Source organism: Chelonia mydas, chromosome 7 (assembly GCF_015237465.2).
Source record: "Chelonia mydas isolate rCheMyd1 chromosome 7, rCheMyd1.pri.v2, whole genome shotgun sequence".
Taxonomy (NCBI): domain Eukaryota; kingdom Metazoa; phylum Chordata; order Testudines; family Cheloniidae; genus Chelonia; species Chelonia mydas.
In genome coordinates this window covers 1,966,309-1,992,132 of record NC_057853.1, presented here as the reverse complement: position 1 = coordinate 1,992,132, position 25,824 = coordinate 1,966,309, and the positions used below count along the sequence as shown (strand labels likewise).

The window sequence follows — 25,824 nt, the reverse complement described above, 5'->3', positions numbered from 1 at the left end:
TAAAAAAGGCTCTGGGGAATTACACCGCAGTAAACCATACATTGGTACCTGACCAGCTGGTTGAAACAATGGTTAAAAATAGAATTATGAAACACTTGGAGATGATGATCTGATGGCGTCTATCTGGCCTGGTTTCTGTGAAGGAAAATCATGTCTCACTAATCCCTTAGAAGTCTTTGAATGTGTCAGTGTAGTAATGGTTAAAGGAGAACAGGCTTACATTATTTAGACTGCCAGCATGCCTTTTACAAGATCCCTCACAAGAGGCCATAAAAGAACCTAAGTCCTCATGGGCTGGCAAAGTATTGTCATGGGTCAATTCAGCTGCTAAGGGACTGTAACAGAGTGGCTTGCCCCTGAGCTGGAGAGCCTGGGGCTAAGCCTGCCCTGATTACAGGATGAGCCCACCTGGGGGAATCGGGTATTTCAAATACAAAAGGCAGCTGGAAGCTGCAGGAAGCGGGTGTGGTTGAGATGGCCAGAGGCAGAATCCTTGCCAGTAAACCAGGGAAGAGACTGTGTGGATCCTGGAGCTGCAGAAAGATTGTGTGTTTGTCTGGGGACTTTTTTGAGTTCTGTTTTGGACAATTATCTTGCCATCTTGCTGACAAGTGAATTAAAGGAGCTGGGGCTGAGAAGGCAACTGGAACCATTGTGAGTTCTTAAAGGGGCCTCGTGAAGGGGGAACAGAGGCAGGTGGCCCTGGGATGACAGAAACAAAAAGCAAAAGAGTGGGATTCAATGGGCACACAATTTTCAGATGACACAAAGAAAAGTAGGGAACTCAGGATCAGAGAGGACTGTCAGGACCATCAGAGAGACCTGAACAAGCCAGGAGAATGGGCAACATCATGGTAGATTAAAAAAAACTAGGAGGTCTTGTGGCACCTTAGAGACTAAAATTTATTTAAGCATAAGCTTTCATGGGCTAAAACCTGTCATCATGGTAGATGAAGCTCATTGTCAACACATGCAAAGTAATGCACACTGGAAGGAAAAAAATTAATCTGCTCGTACATCTCACAGGGTTCTACATTAACTGTATCACCCCAGGAGAGAGACCTGGTGATCACTGAGGACAGCTCAGTGGAAGCCTCTGCTACACAATATTATGGTACATAAGGAATGACAGGGAGGCTAATACAGTATATAGTTTATGCCCTTGCATAAATCAATGGGCAGCCTTGCTGGGATACTGTGTGCAATACTGGTCAGCCCATCTGCCACAGGACATTGCCGAACTGGAGGGGGGTCAGAGAAGGGCAACAAGAATGAGCAAGAGAGTGGAAAAACTCCTCTGAAGAAAGAGTGGAAAGATTGGAAGTATTTACCTTAGAAAAGTATATAAAATACTGACTGATGCAGAGGATGTAGATCAGGAGTTTCTTTTCTCCTGGTCTCATACTATAAGAACTAAGAGACATTTAATTGAATTGAAAGGTGGCAAATTCAAAACTGATAAAAGGAAATACTTTTTCACACAATGCATAATTAGACGGTGGAACTCACTGCCACAGGAAGTCATTGAGGCCAAGAACGTAGCAAGATTCCAAAAGAAGCTGGAGATTTATGTAGGTGTCAAGAATATCTGGAGTTATAATTAATGACAAGGCCTAGCTGCTGAAGCACCTGCCGTGCTTGCAGTACACCTGACACACTGCTGGCGCCCGAGGGGTTTGGTGCTCTGAGCAACCCCCCAAGAAGTACTTCACTCATCAGCAAAGGCTTGATCCAATGGCTGATTTCCGTGGGCTTTGGACCAGGCCCCAGTTGCTGAGAGGGAGCGTAACAGACAAACTATTGAGAATTAAGATGTTAGAGCAGAGCAGCAGCTTCAGGTAACGTCTTAGTATCTAAGAGGACCCAGCCACATGGTCTCATACAAGGCATTGGGAGCCAGCAATGGGACGACGTCTCCGGTTTAAAATAACCAATGTTCACCTCGGATTTAGCTAATGTGTTTCTAAGTCTCATATGATATGGTTTCACCAGGTGGAATTGCTGTGTCTCTTGGATGTGTCTGGGGCTAATGTGTGGTTTCAATGCATCAGACCTCCATTTAAGGGTTTATTTTTTAAGCACTAACATTGTTTTCATTAATCAGTGTGTTCATTCACTGACCATCCGTGTAAACAGTCTCTATGTCAACTTACGGGAAAGAATTACCTTTTTTCCAATCTCCCTTACACTAGAATATTTTGAGCAAACTCCAGTCAAGTTAATGGAGTTATACTGGTATATACGTGTGTGGGTGTTCAGAACCAGGCTGTAAATGTTCTTTCACTTGGTGGCATTTTATACACCTTAATATTTCCTAGTTACCATGATCTGATTGCAGCAATTCCTTTCCTAGCTCATTTACTCAGATTTTGATTGGCAACATAATACTATGACTATAATGCTATAAGATAAGGGCTTTGATATGGACCTAAAACCATCTGACACCATACTTACAAAAGAGTCATTAAATTTGCATTTGCCACTTGGATTGTGCCCGTGTTGACAGCTGGCTTATCTAGCAACTTTAATCAACACACGAACACAAGTAGAGATTACCGAGAGGATTAATTTTACTGAAAGCTAGCGTTATGTTATCTAGGTGTAGGACAAATATCACTTATTCGAAATGTTGTATAGGAGGGCTGGGTAGGGGCTTTGGCAGAGGCATGGGGTCCCTGGAGCAGACTCTCCCTCACTGGGCTAGAGATGGAAATTAACGAGTAGGGGGAAGAGGAAGAAGAAGGAAAGCTAATTGATCCTTGCTCTTACCAGCCACTTAATGGAGGTCCCCGGGCTTTGGCTTCACCTAATTTATGGTGAAATTCTCCAGTCACAGCTGTTCAGAACTGAAATATCTCAGGAACTACAAAAAGAAAAGGAGGACTTGTGGCACCTTAGAGACTAACAAATTTATTTGAGCATAAGCTTTCGTGAGCTACAGCTCACTTCATCGGATGTAGCTCACAAAAGCTTATGCTCAAATAAATTTGTTAGTCTCTAAGGTGCCACACGTCCTCCTTTTCTTCTTGCGGATACAGACTAACACGGCTGCTACTATGAAATCTGTCAGGAAATATAGTGGTTTCAGGATGAAAAGGTGGGGAAATGCTTAGGATCTGGCTCCATATCAGAGCAGGATCCAAATTTGGGGACTGTACAACACACAGGAGCAGAGCTGGTGCTGTACATGCTGACTATGAAACAAAATCATACCAATAAAAGAGCAAATTCCTGCTAGGAGATCACTCGAGCCGGTCTTTATAAAATAAGTCATTTTCCCAGTTGTCTCTGCAACACGCAATGCTGCAGCCTATCAGAGAGACTTGTGCACTACCAGGAATACAGCCGTCCTAGTGTGGTGTAACGATGGCGCACCACTTCTGGAAGTAACAAACAAAAATCCATGTTCTAGGTTCTAGGTTCTATTTGCGTTTTCCATAAATACATGTTATTATATTTTAACTAACTTTTAAAGGACAGAACAACTCCAGGACGTACGCTAGGAAGGGAGTTTAAAATGGAGGGCTTGGCGCTTGTAAACTGAGGTCACTGGAGCTATGCCAGGCTATGCCATCTGCGGCCCTGCCATGTGGACCGTAAGTGTGTGCTTGGTGCCCCCTTCAACAGCCATGGTGTTTGAGAACCTCTCTCCACCAATGGGGAAATTTCCTGGCTGGATTCACGCCTGGTGGATTTTTTCATCTCCTGTGGGTATAGGGAGCTCGAAGGAATTCAGCCATCCTTGGAGCAGCTTCTTAGAACAGACTAGGAAGGCTAGTGACTCCGTATGCTCCTGTGCATTATGGCTCCAGGCTGTTTGAGGTTCACGGGTTAGATCTCACACCTGGAGGCATGTGTGATGCTGACAGTGCTTCACATGAAACGTCACAGCAAGCAGGCACCTACAAACTGACGAGAATATAGGGCTCTGTCTGGGAGACGTTAGAGCCCTTAGATCCCATTTACTTCAATCAGGATTAAGAGCACTCAGCACTTTGCAGGAGGTGCTCAGAACTTCACAGGATGAGGCCCCCAGTCCCTTTCATTTCATCTGTTAAGCATACCATGGCCTTCCTGCCTGTGGATTAGCTAGTTCTGAACCTAACCAAGAAAACTCTTCCCATCAGATTTTCCACTTTGGGTCGTTTCCCTTTCTCTTCATGTTCCCCTCCTGACACATTGCTGTTTTCCTCTGACATCACATCCCTGTAGGAAAGCAGCCATGATAAGGTTAACTGGGTAACCCAGGGTATTATGGGATGGAGCCAGGTTCCACCCAATCCTTTGCTTCCTGTTTAGACAGTGGGACTTTCCCCTCAACTCTGGAGTGATGCAGTGAAATAAAGCAGCAAGTTCCCAGCCTGTAGTGCTGTGGATTGACTTAGTTTTGTTGCATTGAGCGAGCTCTGCAAAACTTCTGTGATTTAACTGCCTAATTCTCAGAGGGAACCTTCAGCCCATCTCCAGTGGTGGCATGTTCCTGGGATAGCACAAGGTTTATGCTCTGACTTACTGCCCCCCATCCCCATGCAACTGCACATCTGGTGTTGCCATCTCTAAACCATTCCTACATGAGTCTCACAATAATTGTGGGTTCTCCGTAAAGCCCCAGCTCCTGGAGACCAGTGATTACACATGAGACTCCAGCTTTCCTTTAAACAAGTAGTAAGTTTCTAGCCCTCATGGTTGTAGAGAAAAGATCAAAAATGTGAATCAAGTGTAAGGTAAAGACTCAGAAACCAGAAAACAAATTAAAAAAAACAATTTTTAAAAAAAACACTGATGATTTTTAAGCCAATCTCATGATGTTTTTGGAGCCTGAGTCATGATTTTTGACCATTTGGGGTTGGCAATATTGTAAATCTCAGCAGAATTCAGCCATTGTTATGTGAAGAAATCCTCTCCTGATCTCCCCTACCATGCACAGCAGTCTTTGTTATCTCATTGTGGTGCACGTGTTGACATTGGGCGTGTACCTCCGCATTTTTTGCCTTTGGAGTGTGTCGTTAGGAGCCGTGTCTTTCGCTTCGCCCTGATCCGAGTCCACAGTTATAAAGCTAAGCCCAGTACGTGACTTTTTGCTGATCAGTCCAGCTAAGCATGTTTACCGTTTTGACACTGGAACAAAGCAGTTCTTTGTTTGGAGCCCAACCTGCATGTCACTCCTGGCCTGTCACCGTTTGACGTTCCGGGGTCATTTCAGAGCATTTTTGTTCCTCTGCACGTCAGGGCCTTCGTCTTTCTACACAATGAGTAATGTATGTCCTAACTGACAGCCCTAGGGAGGAATTCACCCCTCAGCACAGGGCCCAGTCACCCCGACCTACAGTTTGAGCCCTGGCTGCAGAGGGGTGAATTTCACCCAGTATGAGAGCCCGTCCAGTAAAGACTCTGCAGCCTTTTTCCTGACCTGTCTCCGTTAACAAACTAGGAGGAAACACACCTGACCCCCTAATGCCAATAGAGTCAGTGGGGAGGCGAGTTCTCTAAGCACAGTTGCAGTTACTGACCTGGTTGAGTGTGCATGTTTAGTAACAGTTCTTTGGGGGGAAACAGATTAACGTGGCAAACTCATTCCCTTGTCTCTCCCTTTAAAGAAAAGAAAACAAAAGAAGCAGCTCTCCAAATCTGCAGCCTGGCTTTAGGGAACTGCTCCCCAGAGTTACACACTGGACCAAGCTGACATTTGCCTGCCTAAGGCCTTGTCTACACCACAAACCTGGGCCTGAATAGCCGCACAAGCAGAGCCCCCTACTGCAGATGGAGCGTAAGCTACGCCACTTCCCAGAGTGACACTAGCCAAGCTGACAGACACGCTTGTCTCTCAGCACAGCTGTATCCACACCGCGGTTTTGCCAGCATAGATACACCCACGAGGGATTAGGATTTTGTCACGCTCCTAGCCCACTTAGCCGTGCCATCAAAGCGTGGCCAGGTAGACCAGCCCTGCAGGGTTTGCCTTCAGTTCTATCAGGCAGCTTGCAGCGAAGGACAAGCCACTTAGGCAACGTCACCCACCACAGCAGTGCCGCTATCCACCGTCAGAATACGGGCTGTGGAAGGTGCTCGGCGCCTGACAGTGAGTGTCTGCCCCACAGTCGTGCAAGAAGATTCTGCTCCTCTTGGGTGCCGTGGAGCTGGGGTGGGGCCAGGCCAAGGCCACAGGGTCCATGATTATAACCCTTTGATGGAAGGGGTGCACAGGGGCTGACTTGACTCATGCCACACATGGCCTTAGTGCTATACAAAGAGGGAAGAACAATAAACCATCATTCCAGACCCAAAGACAAAACAGCAGCGCTGCCCTGTACCCTACTCTCAGGGTGCAGATAAACTCCATACCCCTATCCAGGCACATTTCTCCACCCAAAATCTGTCATGAACATAACGGGAATGTATACCCCGGTGTAAACCCTTCAAAGCCAGTAGGACTGGTCCTCCACTCACCACCTTTTTACACCAATGTAATTCCCTTCAATGGAGGGACTCCTGATTCACACGAGGGTAGAGGAGAGATTTGCATTCATCACGATCCCCCTACCCCGACCCGCTGGAGGACTGGAAACCCTGTGTTTTCCAAACAGTATAATATTTTCACACGTTTTCCAAACAGTATAATGTTCAGTCATGGTTTATTTCCCCTGGAGCAGCGTGGCACTGAGACATTGTTACCGGGTGAGTCATGGATGTCCTGGTACCTCCTGTCACACTATGTCCCTCAGTCCAGGAAGTCTGAGAGCGGTTACAGGTCAATTATGTTTTAACAAAATAATACGTTTCCCCCTCCCCCACCCCCCACCCCCACCCCGTCTTTTATTAACCTTGACAAGATTCTGCTCTAGCTGCCTCTGGCAGGGATTTACCCAGGAGTGTCCCCAGTTTCTGGAAAAGGCCGAAGCACATTTCTCAACCCATCGCCGCAATGTTTTCTCCAGGTCTATGATTTGATTTGAAAAGCAAATGCCTGTCCGTTCCCATAACACCTCTCCATAGACCCCGCTGGGTCAGGCAGAGGCACCCATCCCCACTCCCACCCCTCTGGAGCAGAAAAAGAGCGACCTGGGGTAATTATCTGCATCTTGAGGGCTAGAAAGAAGCTGCTGAGGAGGGTTGTAGCCGTTGCAGTGACTCAAGTGACCTTACCCGTATTCAGAGTAGCAGCCGTGTTAGTCTGTATCCGCAAAAAGAAAAGGAGTACTTGTGGCACCTTAGAGACTAACAAATTTATTTGAGCATAAGCATTCGTGAGCTACAGCTCACTTCATGTAGCTCACGAAAGTACTCCTTTTCTTTTCACCCGTATTGTTGGCACTTTTCTTTCTCTTTTCTCGGTGGGGGAGGCATTATTCTAAGGCCCCCCCATACTGAGCAAGTCACTTCACTAGGCCCTTGACTTTGATATTGCTGACCAAGCCCCCGATCCTCAGCTGGTGAAAATCAGCGTAACACCTTGGACTTCCATGGATCTACACTGACTTATGCCTGGTGAGGATCTGTCTCCTGTTGAGGCGAGGAAATATCTGACAGGTTTTGGAAGACGATCTTCCAGCAAGTGGAGTGAAATCCAGGCTCAATTAAAGTCAAAAGCAAAACCACCATTGACTTCAACAGGGTCAGGATTTCACCTGTGGACTCTGAAAGACACAACTGTGCACAACATTACCTCCACCTTCCTGCAATCAGCTCTCAGTGGGCTGAGCGTCAAATGAGGTTTATTAAAGACACGTAAGGGCCAGAAGGAGAAATCTTTTCAAAGTGACCTGAGCCTTTCCCGGTTTATTTTGGAGCTTGCATACACGGTGATGGTTCACTAATGTCATAGCCTGGGTGAATAGTAAATATAAGTCGGTTCATCCCTGTAGAGGGGTGGTTACCCGCTCCTGCCCTGTGGGGCTTAAAAACCAGCCCTGGGAGAGAGTCAGGGCTGAGGGCAAGAGAAGCTAGGCTCATTGGGGAAATGGCCACAGCTGGGCCATGCCCCAATCAGGCCGCAATTGGTCCTAAAAAGGAGCTGCTAGGCTGAAGCTTAGCCAGAGTCTCTCTCTGCGTTCAGAGAGGGAAGGGCCTGGCTGCAGGGATCTGGGGGATACCTAGATTGGAGCAGGGTTGAGGGGGGAAAGGCCTTGGGAGTAGGGGAGCTCTGGCCTGGAAACCCCCCAGGCTGAAAGGCCTAGATTAGGGCCTATTAGATACTGGAGTTGCAAGGGGGCAGCCCACGGGTAGACAGAGGCATCAGGTCCAAACCCCTTTGCCTGCGATGAGTGGCTGATACACTGCAGTCTGCCCTGGGGAGTGGGGTTAAGCGATGACTGGCAGTAGCCAAGACTGAGGCGAGGTGGGGGTAGTGGGTGTGGGTTTCCCGGGGAGGGGAGACCCTCAGGGATTGTTGGGGTTTACTGCCAGGGGGCAGCACCCCAGTGGGAGGAGGCATCGGGTGCTGGGAGGGACTGGGGCCGGCAGTAAGGCAGATCACCAGACAGCAGGGGGTGCTCCAGAGGCTGACGAGCTAATTCCCAAGGACAACCAGCAGGAGGTGTCGCCGGGTGAGTCCGGCTCGATTACTATCCCCTTGCCATGCATGTGAGGAAGGACCATTTCATGCCATACAGAGCTTTGGAAAACTGAGGGTCTGGCCTTGCTGATGCCCTGTCTAATTTCTGTATTGATTATTTAGTTTGCTAGTTTTAAATAGCAATGAACAACTGCCATGCAAAAAGCTCTAGGTGCCCTCGCAATTAATTAGACAAATGACAACCACCCAGCAGCAACAAAGAATCCAATAATGAGTTAACTCCACCAGCTAATAAATCAACGCAGCAAACAGCCTCTGTAAAGGTTTCAGAGTAACAGCCGTGTTAGTCTGTATTCGTAAAAAGAAAAGGAGTACTTGTGGCACCTTAGAGACTAACCAGTTTATTTGAGCATGAGCTTTCGTGAGCTACAGCTCGCTTCATCGGATGCATAGCCTCTGTAAACTCCCCCACCTAGGAGCAACCCCTACACCTTCCCCCACCTCACTGTCAAATTAAGGGTTAATATTTTTATTTATTTTACAATAATTCCTCATCTACTCCATAGGCGCAGTATTCAGTGCACTGACTGAGTCTCTGAGAACATATTTAAGTAAAACCTAACGCCAGATCCTCAGGAGGAGTGAGTCCGCTTGGCTCCCCAGAAGTCAGCTCACTGAGAGGGAAGACTGGTCCTGTGTTGAAGGAACGGGTCTGGGACACAGGAGATCTGGGGCAGTCACTCAGTTTCTGGCTCTGCGACAGACATCCCTGTGTGTGATGCAGTTCTCCAGCTGTAAAAACGGAGATAAGAATCCTTCCTTTCTCTCCTCCCCCGCTTCCCCCCAGCATGTCTTGTCTATTAGTTGTAAGCTCTCTGGGGGCAGGAATTGTCTATACTGCACCTAGCACAATGGGGGGCCCAATCTCAGTGGGGACATCTAGGCACAGCCGTACCCCAAACACTAAGAGCTCATTCTCCTTTCAGCCTGAGAAAAGCCCATCTTCTCTTTGAAACACTGGTTTTCATTTTCCCAAGCTCATGAGTCACTCTGAAATTACAAGACCCAAACAGCTCAGGGTCACAACGTTAGTGTACAGAATTGCTACAATAGGAAGAACAACATAAGGAACATGGCCTACTAGGTGCCTGCTTAGGACTGTGGATAGAAGAAGTAAGAAAAATAACCAATCTTGCTGATAACATCCTGGATGAGTCATCGTCAGATTTCATTGTCTCAGGGTACCAAGTCCAGGAATTTCAGCTTTGCTAGTAAAGTTGGGCGAATTTGAAAACCATGAAATGCATTGTCCGAAGGAGCCGCTCCAGATAAGTATCACCTAGCAACCAGCTGCATTGGCACAGTAACCTTCAGGGAGCCGTGGAGAAATACAAAGGCTTTTTGTTAGCCCCGAAAACTTAAGAGCACAGGTTGAAATTGTTTACTAATTTAGATGCCAAAATGAATCGTAGCTCAAGTAACTCCTAGGAAAGCAGGTTTGATGTGAAACTCCATGGCCCCCTTTGGCTCCACTGAAGTTCTTTACTCTCAGAAAGACTCGTCCATCACAGTACAGAGCCTGTACACCCCTACACATGTACAGGAATCCCTTAAGAAGAGAGTAAACAGGCTGCACAGCGGAGAGGAGTCTGAGAGTGGCAGCCTTATGCATGGGCATGGGAGGCTGTGAGAGTGTATCAGACACAGAGCAACATTTCAAGAGTTTTGAGCATTTCATTTTTACCAGTTATCTGACACTGAACTGATACAGGCTTCCTCATGGGCCCCCATCTGTCCTAGCAACAAGGCACTTGGGATCTGAAGGCCAGTTTAAATCCTGCTCTGTTCCCCTTGATATGGGCCCCCGTGAACTTGCTGATCCAGAGCTGAGCAAAAGCCACTGGCTAGTTCACAAGCAATATGGAGAGACTGCACCCACCCCTTCTTGGACAGAAAGCTAGACATATGAGTTAGGAGCTTGAGTGTGGGAGAACCCAAGAGAAGCTTGAAGGCCCGTTCTGAGGGCAAAGAATTCCATTTGGGCTGTCACTCTGTATGCAGTTTAAACAGAGAGCTGGCGACGACTGTAAATAACACTGGGCAAAATGCTGCTGTCTAATGGAAGTGACTAGCCTGAGGCCCGTGACCCTGTATTAATAACCTGATACTTGGTGTTAGATCCATGTACTGCAAGTATTTGAATGGGAAAGGAGTGGTGCCTGTTGGTTAGCGCAATACACCAAGGGCCAGGAGGGCTCTTGAGTTGGAGCTGACTTGCTGTGCAACTCTGGGACAGGGACTGGGAAGGGATCGTTTCCATTGCTTGTGTGTACCGCGTTACAGGTCGTCACCAAGTGGTGTTGCCACTTCAGAGGAAACAATACTGCCCTATCCTTGTAGTTGGCCAGTTGCTTTTAAGGTCATTGTTCTCATACAAGCTTATTCATATCTGCCTATTAGTTGTAGTCATTATCTTGAGGAAGTTAGAGCCCCCGGGGCACGTTGGCCATGTCAGGAAAATGAACCATCCTGGTGCATCTTTGCAACAACACAGAAAAATTAAATATTTCCTCTTATTTGCTCCACTTCCCGGCAAATGAACCAATGAAGGTTATACGTGTCAAAGGAATTGTAACAGAACAGTAATGCTGAAGTGCTACTACTTGGCTGGACAGACAGACATCTTTGGATCGTCGTAGGTCTGTGACATCCTGACTCTTAGCTTTCATTCTAGAACTTCTTGCTTGTGCTGAAAGTTAGCATGGATCCAAACCAGTTAAGGTTCACCAGTTTTCCTGAGGTTCTTTTGGAACTGTCCGTTTGAGTGTATTCCTATGTCTTTGCTGCTGTGGATCTGGAGTTCTGCTGAAGTGCCTGAGGTCAGAGAACCCAAGAGAGGTTTGCTTTAATTGTGAATTGTGTAACTGTGCTGTTTAAATGGAGGGCACTCACTTTTCTGGCATGGTTTTGTTCGAGAGAGTGAGAGTCCTTCTGTATATGTCAGAACGGCTCTTTTCAAACTTAGCCCTTTTTTTACACAGGAGTGTTCAGGATTGTGTGTGTGCATGCGTACGCACACGCGCTCGCACACACACACATATGTAGGTACCACGTATAGGTATTGGAATACATACCAGGTAATTTCTCCACTACACCCGGTAATATTAAAATCCAGCATTTCCCCCCAAATCGAGGTGAAAACTCATGCCCCTACTCTCTGGGTCCCTACTGTCTTCAAAGTCCATTTATAAGTCCATTGGCAGACTCTGTCCACTGATGATGAATTCAGGGCCTACGCCGGTGAAACTAAGGCATACGGCAAGGGTGATGAATTGGACTCTAGGGCTAAAGGAGGTGATTGCTCCTTGCTACATTATTCCTCTTCCTTCCTAATGCCTGGGTTATCTGAGAAGACGGCCAAGTCCCTCTCCATCTCTGCTGGGGGGAGCAGCCTGAGGTGAGAGAGTGTGAGGTGCAGAATGTGAGTGTGAGGCGCTGGGGCTCGTCATGTGGATCAGGTGGCCAGACTGAGGAGATGGAGACAGACCCCTGGAGCACACAGAAAGGTCACCTCTCGCTTTTCTCTCTTCTCTTTCACAGAAAGAATATTCTCTTCAGTCCACGTTTCCCAACGGAAGTGGGAAGCATGTTGTCAACGGCTCAGGTGAGTGTCTGGAGCGAGCCACACTGGGGTGGGAATGGCACGTTCTGCTCAGCCAAGCAATGGGGTGCTTCGAACAGCAAACAGGGCAATGTCCATCGTTCTGCACAATCAGTGTTCCTGGGGCTACCCCTTGCTCGCAAACACTGCCAGGCTGGGGGGCCAGGGCAGGGAGCTCAGAACATGGGTTCCAGCCAGCCACAATCCTGGTCCGCACTCAGGGCGGAGCAGTGTCACTGAAACACAGTATTTAATATAGGAACATCTGACTGGTTCTGTGTGGGGGCAGAAGGGGAGGAGAGGGTGCTGGGGCTCTGTGCGGCAGCAGAAATGGGGGAGAGGGTGCAGGAAACCCTCTCCCCTGCAGAGGGACCCACCACAACCTCAGTAGGGAGCCCAAGGAATATGCTAGTCTAATGCCATTGATGCTGCTAGACTGTGGCCTGGTACCCAGGGCCCATGGTCTTGTTCCTCATCTGCACTAGCCAGTGTTGTTTAGCGGGTGAGGCAGGATGTGCGCATGACACCATGTAAAGGGTAGCTGAGCTCCCCCAGAATCCCAGGAGGAATTGGGGTTGAGCCAGCCAGAACCGCCCTGAGAACCCCGGCTACAGCATGGCCCCTCCCGAGCAGCCTGCCGCGGTCCCATGACTCTTCAGCTCGATGGTTAGTAAGTCTATATTACAGCCGGCGGGAGATCCACAGGCAGCTTCCCATTAGGCTCCCACACTGCCAGCGTCACACAGGGCAGGCGGCAAAATGGCTGCCCCCAGCAGGGTAACTCTGCTCTGGCCCCCTGTTTCTTCCCAGGTGGTAAAAGTCTCAGCCCCACCCCATACAGATTACAGCTCTGCTGTGACTGAAACGTGGCGATCGCAGGGCACCAGAGAGGAGCTCTGACAGCTGGGTGGGTTGTCTTGCAGTGGGCTAGCAGAGGGGCTCTCTCACCCCTACACCCAAACCCCAAAAGGAACCGTTCTCAGGGCAGAACGTTTCTCGCCCCCGACATCCCTCTCACCGATACGTGTTTGTGGCCCCTGCTGAGACTGAGCCCCAAAATCCCATGAGATCGTGGAGCTTGGGGTATGGCTGCCCCTCCCCGCCCCCGAAGAAGAGGGTGAAGCCCTGTTGGGGAGGGGGGGTGCCCCCTTAAGAACCCAGAGATGCCAGCACCACTGGACGTTCCTTGCTGATAAGCAGTTTATCCAAACCGCCTCCTTCCCCCGCTCACAGTCCCACCCATGGCAGCCTCAGTCCCCCCTACCCCCACCCGTCATGCTACTCTCCCCTTCCTCCCTTCCCTCCCCCTCCATGATCCTGTTCCTTTCCTGTTCTTTACCCCCATGCTCCTGTGAACTCATCCCCTCGTGCCCTTCCCCCGCCCCCCCCTGTTAACAGGCTGCATGCCTGGTATGACCCCGAGCCTTTTGTCTGTGTCATACACTGACACGCAGCATGTCAACATGCGTGTCTGGGCTAAGCGACCATTCAGCCTCCTATCTGCTCCCAATTCAGAGAGGTTTTATTTACTGCAAGTTGTAGGAGCTTGTGGTTTAGGTGTCAATGGTCCTGGGTTCGATCCCTGCTCAGACTCATGGCGTCGGTACCTCTGTGTTGCTGTGGTTTGTGACACTTGTACCTTTTTGTCTTGTAGACTGTAAACTTGCAGGGGCAGGGACTGCCTCTTCCTACATAGTCTCACAGCATCTAGCACGTTTTGGGGCACCACCAGAATAGGAGCAATCATCACTCGAACAGTAACGCTGTTGCCCCAGATTCATGTTGCAGTGGATTATCCCGGGCGGTGGGGAGTGTGGGCCGATCTTTGGACAGTCTGGTTGTCTCTGTCTGCGTGTGCCATGCAGCTTTCAGGGCAGAAATCACTGCTAGAACCTGGGCAGTGATTCTGACGCCTCTGTCAGCTCTGTGGGTTGCGGTGAATGTTCTTGCCTAAATTGTTGTTCCAATCACTTGTCACATGGGAAGCTGTTTTTCCTCCCATGAAAAGAATCATCTCGTTCCTGAGCATTGAGCTAGCCACTTGCTTTGGGGAAAAATGTCCCCAAGCTGAGCAATTCACAGCAAATAAGCCATTTCTGGGTGGAGTTGCCCAACTAGTGCAGAGGAGTTAATAATGCTCCCCTAAGGCGTGGGCAGCTCCCCTCGCACAATAGTAACGTAATATTACAGGAGCCGAGCGGAATGGTTTTGTTAGTGCAGAATGTGCTTGTCAGCAGGGGAGGGCAGCAGCTATGCAGCAAGCTCAGATCACGTGACTGTGTATTCTCACTCCCTCTGAAAAGATCTTACAGAAGTGAGAGAGCTTAGCAGTGCAGAGCCAAAAAGTCATGCACACTTAGACCTGCACAGCACTGAGAAGAAGCTAACTCAGACTACACAATACTGAGAAGCTCAGAGACCTGGATCTCATGTCTCAGAGGGTGGAGGACCAGGTGAGGGTACCACCTGGAGCTACCGGACTGTACAGAGCAATGCTGGTCAAATCAGGTAAGCACAGGTGTCTCTGGCAAAAGTCTCCCAGGCGCCCTCTCAGGCAGAACCAGAAATTTGATCAACTTGAAATTTCCATTCGACCTTCAGCCGGCTCTTCCTCAGCGTTGGCTTTGACAGCAGTGAAGGTGAAGTATTTTATGAACCCTCCTGGGTCTGTGCTGTCTCTGAGTTTCCCTCATAGGAATACTCTGCAGCACATATGTGTTTATTTAAGGGACTATTTTACAGCTAGTTTTAAGCCATGTAACTCTTTTGAGATCTTTCCTTTAAGCCTTCTGCAGTTCACAGGCTTCTTCTGCCTCTCCAAACAGACCCACAGGCCTCTATGTATACTGTAAGCAATCCTGTGCTGTAATTCAAATGCTCTGTTTGGAAGGGAATTATGCTGGAAGAAGATATGTGCTAATGAAATCCCTGCTGTTAAACTTTGGAGATTTTTCTCTGTGATCTTTCAGATATCTTTGGACTACCTAAAAACGTTTGCTGGTGATTGGGACAATGGGATCTTTTTATCATGAGTATGCCAAAAGCAGAGAGCAAATATGTGATGATATATTAGTAGTGAATGTAGGATTTCTAGGCATCTGTCACTTCTTAACAAAAATAACTAGGCTGGTGCATTGGTAGTAATTAGCAATACGTATGTTAGAGAGAATTCTTCTATGCCCATGAGAAATTTCAACAGTAATGACCCAAAACCCTGCTGTCACATTATGGTTTTGACCACTCCCATAGAATACCAGGGCATGTTTTTATAAGTGTAGAGCGCTTGGCATTTCTGAAAGGCATTTCACTGAGACAGCTTGTTAATTGTTAATCAAGGCAGGAATCCAAGGACTGTCATGTGTATTTAACTGTCACAATCCGCGAAACTTTAAACTCAATTGTTAACTAATTTACCAGATTTCACCTGCTGCCACCACAGCAGGGATTTGGCTGTAGGGATAACTTTATAAGCAGTTTCAAGCTTAGCTGAAACACAGTCAAATTTGCATGAATTGTAAACACCTTATAATTCAGTTTGTTGAAAAATAAACCAGTGTTTGTTTCACTTGGAACATTTGGTGATTTGGTGACCATTTGGTGAACCTGTTCTGTTCATTCCCTCTGAAGCACCTGGCATTGCCCACTGTCAGAGACAGGATACTGGGCTAGATGGACCTTTGGTCTAACCCAGTGAGGCCATTCTTATGTTCTTGAGAAATTAGCTAGTGAGCAGGATTGGAGCAGTCCCAGGTGTCATGTACAACCCTTTTGGATTTGAACACCTTTTGAAGGTATCAATACTGGCAGCTTATGTTCTCAGTAGACAATGCTAGCAGCTGGTTCTCAGTAGGCACTGGACCATGCTAAGTTACACCAGTGTAAAGCTAGAGGGACTCTATTACATATGAATTTCTTTGAACTTAATTTGCAACAGTATAGATGACAGCAGAATTTGTCCCCATATTTTCAAGAATGGCACTAAGAGTTGTGATGGATGGGTACATGGGAATATTAGTGAGTTACCAGCCCCTAGAGGCCATGAAAGAGTGTGTTACTCCTTGCACAGCTGTTTGGGGATGTAGCAGGGCGAGTCTCTCAGTAACACTGGTGTAAATCCAGAGTAATGCCACTGACTATTTACAGATCAAAAATGGCAGGCTGTAGGTGCGGCTGGATGGCTCAGGAGTTTGGTAATGTGCTGTGGAGTCTTTGCCTTTCACAGCAGGTTGCTGGATCGATCTAGCTTAGATCAGTGGTAACCCAAAGATGGTACCAACTGAGAGCTGTTGACCTACATGGAAGTAAAGGGTGTGGTCTCCTCCCAGTGGATGGGCACCCACCTCCCAAAGCTGACACTTCCAGTGACCCACAGGAAAGCTCACGCTACTGCTGGTTATGCTGAACTTGCTCTGTGGATGAACAGAGATCTCCATTCCCCAGGGCTTTCAGCCTGGTACCTTTCACCAGCACAAAATGAATAGAACAATATACCAGGTTAGAGAGATTTGACAGAGTGAAGTTCAAAATACATTGTAGGGAACAGGTCTGTACTGGCACTAGGGAAGGACTAGGCAATCCAGCCATCTTTTAAGTCTCTAATTTATGAATACACCTCCGTGGGGCCACCATTTCAGAGCTAATAAGTACGACAGGGAGGCGACCAGCCCTGCTCTGAGCGGGACACTCTGAAATGTTCCTTGTATGTTCTTTATCCCTGAACCCGGCTTCAGGAACACAGTTAAAAATCCAGGTGACAGTAGGTAGTGTGGCTGCTATATTAAAAATGTGAGCAGAGACTGCTGTCAAGATTTCTTTGCTTTCCCCCAGCAACAGTTTGTACCACGAAAGGCCATTTTCTTCTGCCCTTATTCATGGTGAGAAGTGCCTTATTCTGCGAGCAGTCCCTAGAGAGATTGCCTGTGCTATGAGATGAGCTTAATAAATTAGTGGAGAACAGTTTCTTTCCACACCCAGAGTGACATATCGCACAGAGATTCACGCACTGCACCTGGTCTGAAATCACATGGATCTTAACTGTAAAAAAAAAACCCAGTTAGCATTATAGAAAACTAGGGGAGTTATGCTGAAGCAGCTACAGCACCTGCAACCCCAGTGAAGTCCGTGTCGCACAGGGTTCATGTCCTGGCGACTTCCCAAAAGTAACTGCAGCCCTTTCCTTCCCATAAAAAACGACTTATGGCATTGCAAATGCAATTCATGTTTTCTTTCTCTTCCTGACGTTGCACCCTCTGTTCTTTGTTTTGTCTCTGAATTTTAGTCTTGATCAAAGCTTAGAGAACCTGCAATGTCTGCATTTGCTGCTCTCATTCAGAGAGTTAGGAATCATTTCCCAGGGTGATCGCATCTGGTTACATTTGCCCTATTGCATTATAATTACCAGAATTAGGCTTGGTTAATTATTTAAAACTATGGATTAAACGGGGACAAAGGATTTCTGTCTTCCTTTTGGAGCATGCCCTGTTGCTCCTCAGAGGTGTGACTGCCTAACCCAAGGGTGAGTGATGAGGAGGGAATGTCTGCCAGGTCTCTAGTTAGACCCCGTTTCCCCTGGATGCCATGCAGATGGAACAGAGCAAACGCCATGCACAGCAAATTCCAAAAGCTGCCTACGTGGCAGAGACTAAGACCCCAGACAGTTAAGAAAATCATAATGCTAATTGCTAATGCTAATTGCAATGTCCATCACCACTGCAGACACTAAGCTAATGTAAGGGAATCAAGTTGTTGTTCTCTCCCCAAAATGATCTTTGTTAATAATGAGATTCAAAATGGTTACTGCTCTGAATCACGTACTGTAGATTTTGATCCTTATAAAGCATCTGTCTAAGAGATTTCTAAACACCACTAAATCTCTGGTAATGCATCTGATGAAGTGAGCTGTAGCTCACGAAAGCTTAGGCTCAAATAAATTGGTTAGTCTCTAAGGTGCCACAAGTCCTCCTTTTCTTTTTGCGAATCCAGACTAACACGGCAGCTACTCTGAAATAAATCTCTGGTAGATTCTAGGATGCGTTCACTTTTGATCATATCAACGAGACAGTTCTGCATTTGGCTCTTTTCTTAATCTACTGACACCTCAGGGGATAGAACAGGGGTGGGCAAAGTTTTAGGCCCGAGGGCCACATCGGGGTTACAAAACTATATGGAGGGCTGGATAGGGAAGGCTGTGACTCCCCAAACAGCCTGGCCCCCACCCCCATCCGCCCCCTCCCACTTCCCGCCCCCTGACTGCCCCCCCTCAGAATCCCTGACACATCCAAACCCCCCGCCCCCGCTCCTTGTCCACTGATCACCCCCTCCCGGGACCCTCGCCCCTAACTGCCCCCTGGGACCCCACCCCCTATCTAACCCCTCCCTGTCCCCTGACTCCTCTGACCCCTATCCACATCTCTAACCCCCCCCGCTCCCCATCCCCTGACCACCACCCCAAAAACCTCCACCCCATCCAACTGCTCCCTGACTGCCCCCCCCGAACCCTCAACCCATCCAACCCCCACTGCTCCCTGACTGCCCTCCCCCAGAACCCCCGACCCATCCAACTGTCCCCTGACTGCTGCCCTAGGACCCCCCCACTCCCCGCCCCCTTACCATGCCGGAGCCAGCCCCACCGCCGTGCTGCTCGGCAAGAGCGGCGGGCCAGAGCGCTGGCGGCGCAGCACGCTCAGGCTGTGGGGGTGAGGGGACAGCTGGGGGGGGCCAGGGGCTAGCCTCCCCAGCCAGGAGCTCAGGGGCCAGGCAGGACAGTCCCATGGGCCAGATGTGGCCTGCGGGCCATAGTTTGCCCACCTCTGGGATAGAACAAAACTTTCCAAATCAGTTCATTTTCCTGGGGTTTGGAGAATTCAAGAGGATCAGGCCAGGTCAGCATTCAAAATGCTTTTTATTTGGAAGCTAGGTTCTTATTAATTTCATGCAAGACACATATTCCCACTGGCTAAAGAATACTAGCTGTGTTGCTCATAACTGTGACAAAATAGGGACCAGTATGTGGCTGCTTTATTGGTCTGTGTCTTCAGAGTAATGTCCAGGAGGAACTGTGTCTGGAGCAAGTAGCTTGTGTCTCTCTGGTCAGGATCCTTTTGCAAATCTAACTCTGATCTGTAAACATGTAGGGGCAGATCTTGGCACAGCATCACTGACTACAGAGGAGCTATGACAATTTACTCTGTAGATCTCTCCCAAAGACCTTACTATGGAAATTATAAAGCAAGGAGAACTCTACCAAACAGAAACTCATGACAGATTAATGTTTCCTTTGTGTTTGTGGAACAAAAGTCAAAACAAATATCTGTCCCTTTCCCACAGCATCAGATTATACCAAAGTCATTGTGCGTGTCAGCAATGTTGGGAAACAGAACAACCGATCTCTGGATCCCCTGATGTGGTTGGAAATGTTACCTAAGGCTCCTCCAGAGATCTGAGACATGTTACCATTACTTGTGCAAAGGGACTGTAGAAGGATTCAAAACTCGCATGACTTCTCCAGTGTAACCTCAGGTTAAAAGCCTAATAAAGAGCCTCCTGTTGACTTGTTACTGTATCTTGTATGTCTTCGTATGACTTTGGGTACAGGACGTTGGGATACAGAACAGCCTACACTTAAATATTTCCAATCTTATCGCTTTTTAATAAAGTAGCAAAAAAATCATCTAAATAACTGCAGGGTTATGATGTAAATTGCCAAGAGGCAAGACATTCAAACTGAAGGATCATCATAGAATCGTAGAATCATAGAACTGGAAGGGACCTCGAGAGGTCATCTAGTCCAGTCCCTTGCACTCAAGGCAGGACTAAGTACTATCTAGACCATTCCTGACAGGTGTTTGTCTCACCTGCTCTTAAAAATCTCCAGTGATGGAGATTCCACAACCGCCCTAGGCAATTTATTCCAGTGTTTAACCACCCTTGTAGTTAGGAATTTTTTCCTAATGTCCAACCTAAACCTCTCTTGCTGCAATTTAAGCCTGTTGCTTCTTGTCCTGTCCTCAGGGGTTAACGAGAACAATTTTTCTCCCTCCTTCTTGTAACAACCTTTTATGTACTTGAAAACTGTTCTCATGTCCCCTCTGTCTTCTATTTTCCAGACTAAACAAACCCAGTTTTTTCAATCTTCCCTCATAGGTCATGTTTTCTAGACCTTGAATCATTTTTGTTGCTCTTCTCTGGACTTTCTCCAATTTGTCCACATCTTCCCTGAAATGTGGTGCCCAGAACTGGACACAATACTCCAGCTGAGGCCTAATCAGTGCGGAGTAGAGTGGAAGAATTACGTCTCGTGTCTTGCTTACAATCCCTTTGCCTTAATTCATTCTTTAGGACATGCATATGGCATAACATACAGGATCATCACCGTGCATCTAGCACCGTATATAGAGCCAGATTCAAAGTCCGCTGAAGTCAGTGGAAATTCCCCCATTGATTACAATCACCTTGAGATCAGATCCAGAGATTGCCTTCCTGCACTCATTTGAGACCCGCTGCCAGTTGGCTTAGCAGACTAGCGTCAGTTGTGTTGTCAAGGGCCTGCAGGAAGCAGAAGTTCTGGGTCTTGCTGTTTGAAATGCACACATTAAAACTTCTGGAAAATACATCTTTTCTTCAGAAAATGTGCAGGGTTTTTAAAGTTCCTAATTCATCACAAAGGCTCCCTTAAAACTATAGTCTTATGCTTTGTCCTGACATCTCCCTGGGAACCTTTATGTTGTACGGTGATAAGGTGGAATTTCTAATACTTAGTGTATGGATTCTGAGATATCAGGTGGCTCCTTCAGTCAACAGGGACTCTTTCCATTAAGTTTAGGGATTTTTAATATGTGGATACTGAAATACTCGCCAGTAATAGGTCCCTTGTGTTCCATGATATTGTCAGTGTGGATGCCATTTATTTTTACGTGAGACTGAAGGTGCTCTAGGTTCATACCTTAATTTCCTTGTGGAGTTCGGGCTGACCAGCTGCAAGTGAGCATTTGCAGTTGTCTCTTCTAAACAAACAAACTGCAAACTGTTAGCTACTGTTTTGAACAGTCACATCCATGTTTAGAGACGTGAAGGCCCCAAGAGGTGCCCTTGATGTGCTCATGCAACAAAGAGTCATGTGGGGCATGTAGACATGGGCACGCGCGCTCCAGCCTTCCTTAAAGTGCTTAACTTTAAGCATGTGCTTAACTCCCATTTGTTGCATTAGCGATGAGTGATGCGGCAGGCAGAGTGGCAGGAAAGAGCTCTGTATTCAGCATGCACAGAGGCCAGCTTTATATTCAGAGAGCCCTGTGTTTGTCTTGTAGCCACCTTGCCCAGCTTGCGCTCCTGAGCCCCGGTGACATACCAAACCGGGTCCCTCCAGAAAGTTCACCCTCTTCCTGCATTTCCACGCGTTGTAGTGCACCTTTGACTTCAGTGTTCAAGTTAGGGGTAAATTGGCACCTCAGGGGGTGCACCTCTGTAAAATTCCAGCCTACAGCACAAACTGTACAGATAGAGATATATCACTAAGTTCTGCTTCTTGTTTAAGCCGGGGTGAATTTTGGCGGCCAGGTTATAGACTCCTTAAAATCAGGGAGCACTGCTGACACACCTGACGCAGCCCTAACTGTGGCAATGTGACTGATGGCATTATTCCATTTCACCTGAATGCCCAAAGTCATTTCTTCGACACAGACATTTGCTGGCAGTGCACAGTCAAGGCCTGCCAGCACCACTGCAAACTGTGGTACTAGCTTGAAAGAAAGAGCTTCATTTGAGCAGCTCGCCAGGTTACCCAAAGTCAGCCCTTTTGTGTATGAATACAGGCTTAGCTGAGATTTCTCAAACTCGTCCCACCCTCTGGCCATGTGAGAGCCAGATTGCTGTGGGTAGGCGAACCATACATCTGTAGCCGTTTGGCAAAGCATCACACTTCAAACATCTTTGGGAGCAGAAGGCATTCAGAATGCTGCAGAATTTTCCATCCACCCAGCGAGTTTGAAATGGCCTTTGCCAGATCCCTTTTTGCCTCTGTGCAACAAAGGAGATTGAACTTCTAAGTGAATTAGCAAGTGCAATGGTGCTGCAGTGCCGACGCTTCATGGCAAGAAAAGGCCAAGTCAGCTATTCCTAATTGTAATGGAGGTGGGTTTTTTAAAGCTAACAGCAAGATCTTTGTGTGTCTTTGAATAGAGCCGTAAATATCTGCTTGATACTTCGTTTCCTCCCTGCCTTACCCTATCTGTTATTCAAAAGATATTAAAGCTGTTGCTATTTTTTTAAACATCTTTCCCAGATCCCATCAAAACTTGCTCCATACAGATGGTTTTTTAATATAATTTCTGCAGAATGCAGCATTTTGGGGCTTGTTGGGTTTTTTTTTTGTTTAGCAGATCCAGAGTTATAAAAGGAGTTGGCTTGGGCACTGGAACCTTGGTGCAAGTTTGAGTTGCCATGGAGACCTGTTGTGTTTAATATTTGTGCTTTGGCAGATAAAACGCTGCTTGAGTTTAGAACACCACTGGGATGGCAAATTCTTGGAAATGACTACGAGACTCGTCCGTGTTGCAGCTGAGCATGTTGAGTGCATAATGTAGGTTATTTCATCGTGTCAGAGCAGCAACAGAACCATTCCAACTAGCTGTGATAAGCCACATTGCAATACAGCATATTGAGTTGTGGCTTTTAGATGACTTATGCAATGCATCTTCTCCCACTACACGATAACGGTGTTGATACTACGCCGACCCAGTTCAGTAGCCACATCACTAATTTACTATTTTGCCATTACTGTACTGAGATTTGTTCTTTTTTTATTACAATAAAATACAGACAGGATATGCAAATGAGCAATGGGTTACTTCCTAGAGTTGTATTCGTAAGTCACCATTCAGGAGAGGTGGATTGTTAGAACACTCCATTCAGCCAGTGATTTTAAGAGCCCTGAACAGCCACATTTATACCCAAGCTTCTGGAATCTTGGTCAAGTTTTGACTTTCTGGCAATCTCCAGCAGGAACAGGGTTTCCTAGAATTATGAACATTAATGCTCCTTCCCTGTGAGTCCTGACCCCACCATCAGAATCATGCTTCAGGCCTCTAGTTTTACACTGGTGCCCTATCATAGAATATCAGGGTTGGAAGGGACCTCAGGAGGTCATCTAGTCCAACCCCCTGCTCAAAGCAGGACCAATCCCCAATTTTTGCCCCAGATCCCTAAATGGCCCCCTCAAGGATTGAACTCACAACCCTGGGTTTAGCAGGCCAATGCTCAAACCACTGAGCTATCCCTCCCCCCTCTGTCCCAATCACCTATAAACAGAGAGAAAGAGGAGGAGGAAAAGGTTTTAATGATATCATTTGGCCTGAAGCAATCACAAACATATAGAAATGTGAAATACAACGCACATTCAGTCCTCCCTGAAAATCCAGCAACAGTATTTCAAGAACCTGTAAGAGGGATAATAGGAGTTTGTTTGCTGCCCTTGAATACTGCAGCACCCACTGTAGTTAAGGTAGGACTATTGTATTTAACAGATACCACCTGTTGTAGATATTTTCTAACTTTCATCTAAGCCCCCTTTTTCAGTTGTTCCTAGTTTATTTTAAAAACTCCTTTGGGGGCTGAAATGTTCTATGCTTGGTCTCTGCCCAAAGGTGAACTTTTGTGGAAAGATTGAGTGAAACCATTTTGCAATCATTCAGTCATGAACAAAAACCTTTTCCCCAGATGTTCTAGCCAGAAAATTAGTACTCAAATAACTCAACTATCAGAAACTAGGAATTGCAAACTTGGCTTGTTTTGTAGATCTCGCTGAAGTTTAAAAATCAAAGGGCTCTGAAGAGGAAAAGCTCAATAGCGTTAAAATTATACCTTTTGAAAGTCAGCACTTTTTGCATGTGTGCATTAGAATTTTTCCACACATTTTTATGAAAACATATAAATAATTTATATTGGTATATTTCCAGGTTAAAGGGGCATTTGTTAAGGTCATCCCAGTTAAGGTTGCATTAGTCAAGGATGCGTCAGTTGGCAACATTAATCACTGAAACATCTGTGAAATTATTTTGTTCAAATAGTGATCGATTTTAAGTGTCAATGAGATCAACCAAACCAGCTAACTTTGACATTTCTAGCTTCAGCCCTATTTAAATTTTCTACGCTGGAATAAAAACAGCAGAATAGCAGACACCCAGTTAATGGAATCCCCTCGTTAGTGAAGCCAGCAGAACTTATGAGCACCACTGGTTGAGAGTTCTGCATCAAGAACATTGCAAGGTCGGCCAAGAAAGGATTTCTAAAGGCCTGCTGACTTAGAGAGAAGGCCTCAGTGAAGGACAGTGCTGCTTCAGCCACAAACTCCAAGAGTCTGTGGAGCTCATTAACACCGTTAGCCCATTGTTTGTATTATAATAAGCAAGATGGGGCGGGGGTTATTGTTCTATTTGTCAAACACAGAGCGAGAGGCAGTCCCTGCCCTGGAGAGCAACAATCAAAATAGAGAAGCTAGAGAAAGGGAGGAGGGAACGGACATACCAAACAAGCAGCGTGAACAATGGGACAGCTTGTAGATGCTGTGCGGAGTCGGGGAAGGTTGTGGATGGGTTGGTTTCCTGTTTTCCTTTTTGTGGGGGTTGTTCAGAGGGAAGGGGACTATAGCTACGAGGAGGGGGGCAAAGTTAAAGGGGAATTGAGAAGGGAGGCACAAGGCATGCAGAGTGATGCTGGAAAGGAGAGACTGTCAGGGAGGGAGCGGGCAGCCAATCAGCAAAAGGGAAAGAATTTCAGAGTAAAATCTGTAAAAAGTCGTCAGGTCTCCCCTGAACAGCTCTGGTCCAGGGGTGCTGGGGCAGAGCCTCAGCCCAGAAATAAAGCTTCTGAAGCCTAATAGCCCTGGGTTTTGTTCTTTCTTTGCTTTTGTTTTTAGTCATTTCCACCCCCTCAATCCCTTTTGTCTTTTAGAAACCTGCTGGACCTAGCCTCAAGCTGTAACCAGCCATTGCACCTGTCCACTGAGTGATTACTTTCACTTCCCTTTAGAGGGGAGCTAATCCACTTAACATTCCTTGAGATTTTTCTCATGCACCCAGACTGGCAGACAAGGCAGCTAGAGCCCTTTAATAACAGCACCTGGGGCACCAGTATAACAAGTCTCTGCCAGGTATGGGAATATATGGTCCTGTGGTCGTGGTGCACGGCCATAAACTGATCCATTTTTCCAAGACGGGGCATTTCCAGAGTGAATCCTTCCTAGTTAGAGATAAGTCGAAGGACCCCAAATACATTCTCTGTGAAGTGTATCTCCTGTCTCGTAGGTAAATGACGTCACTGTGACCCAAAGAGCAGAAACAAATGAGATACAGGGATGGGGTTTATAGCTCAATTCACCCTCTGAGTTTGGGTTTCCACTCCAGTCCAGAAAATATAACTTAGCCCTGAAAGAGAGCGATGCTAGTGACGGCGAGACTGGCTCCCAGGGGAAGAGAAAGCATCATGCCACTCCAGAATCCATCACCCCAGCCTGGATAGTATTCAGAATAAGAACATATGAACGGCCATACTGGGTCAGACCAATGGTCCATCTAGCCCAGAATCCTGTTTTATGTTCTTATAGGCAGCAGGTTTAAAACAAACAAAAGGAAGTGTTTTTTCACACAATGCACAGTCA

At 47.0% G+C, this 25,824-nt stretch overlaps 1 protein-coding gene across 2 annotated transcripts in view; it reads left to right on the top strand.

The window, feature by feature from the left end:
• FAM107A (family with sequence similarity 107 member A) overlaps positions 1-25,824 on the top strand; it is a 65,143-nt gene that overhangs the window by 19,368 nt on the left and 19,951 nt on the right. The window contains exon 2 of one of the 2 annotated variants that reach the window (XM_037905520.2): positions 12,113-12,176. In XM_037905520.2, coding sequence (XP_037761448.1) covers positions 12,113-12,176 — 64 coding nt within the window. Of the gene's footprint in view, positions 1-12,112; positions 12,177-14,158; positions 14,682-25,824 lie in introns of those variants that run through there. The other variant, XM_027828242.3, reaches the window with a different exon arrangement.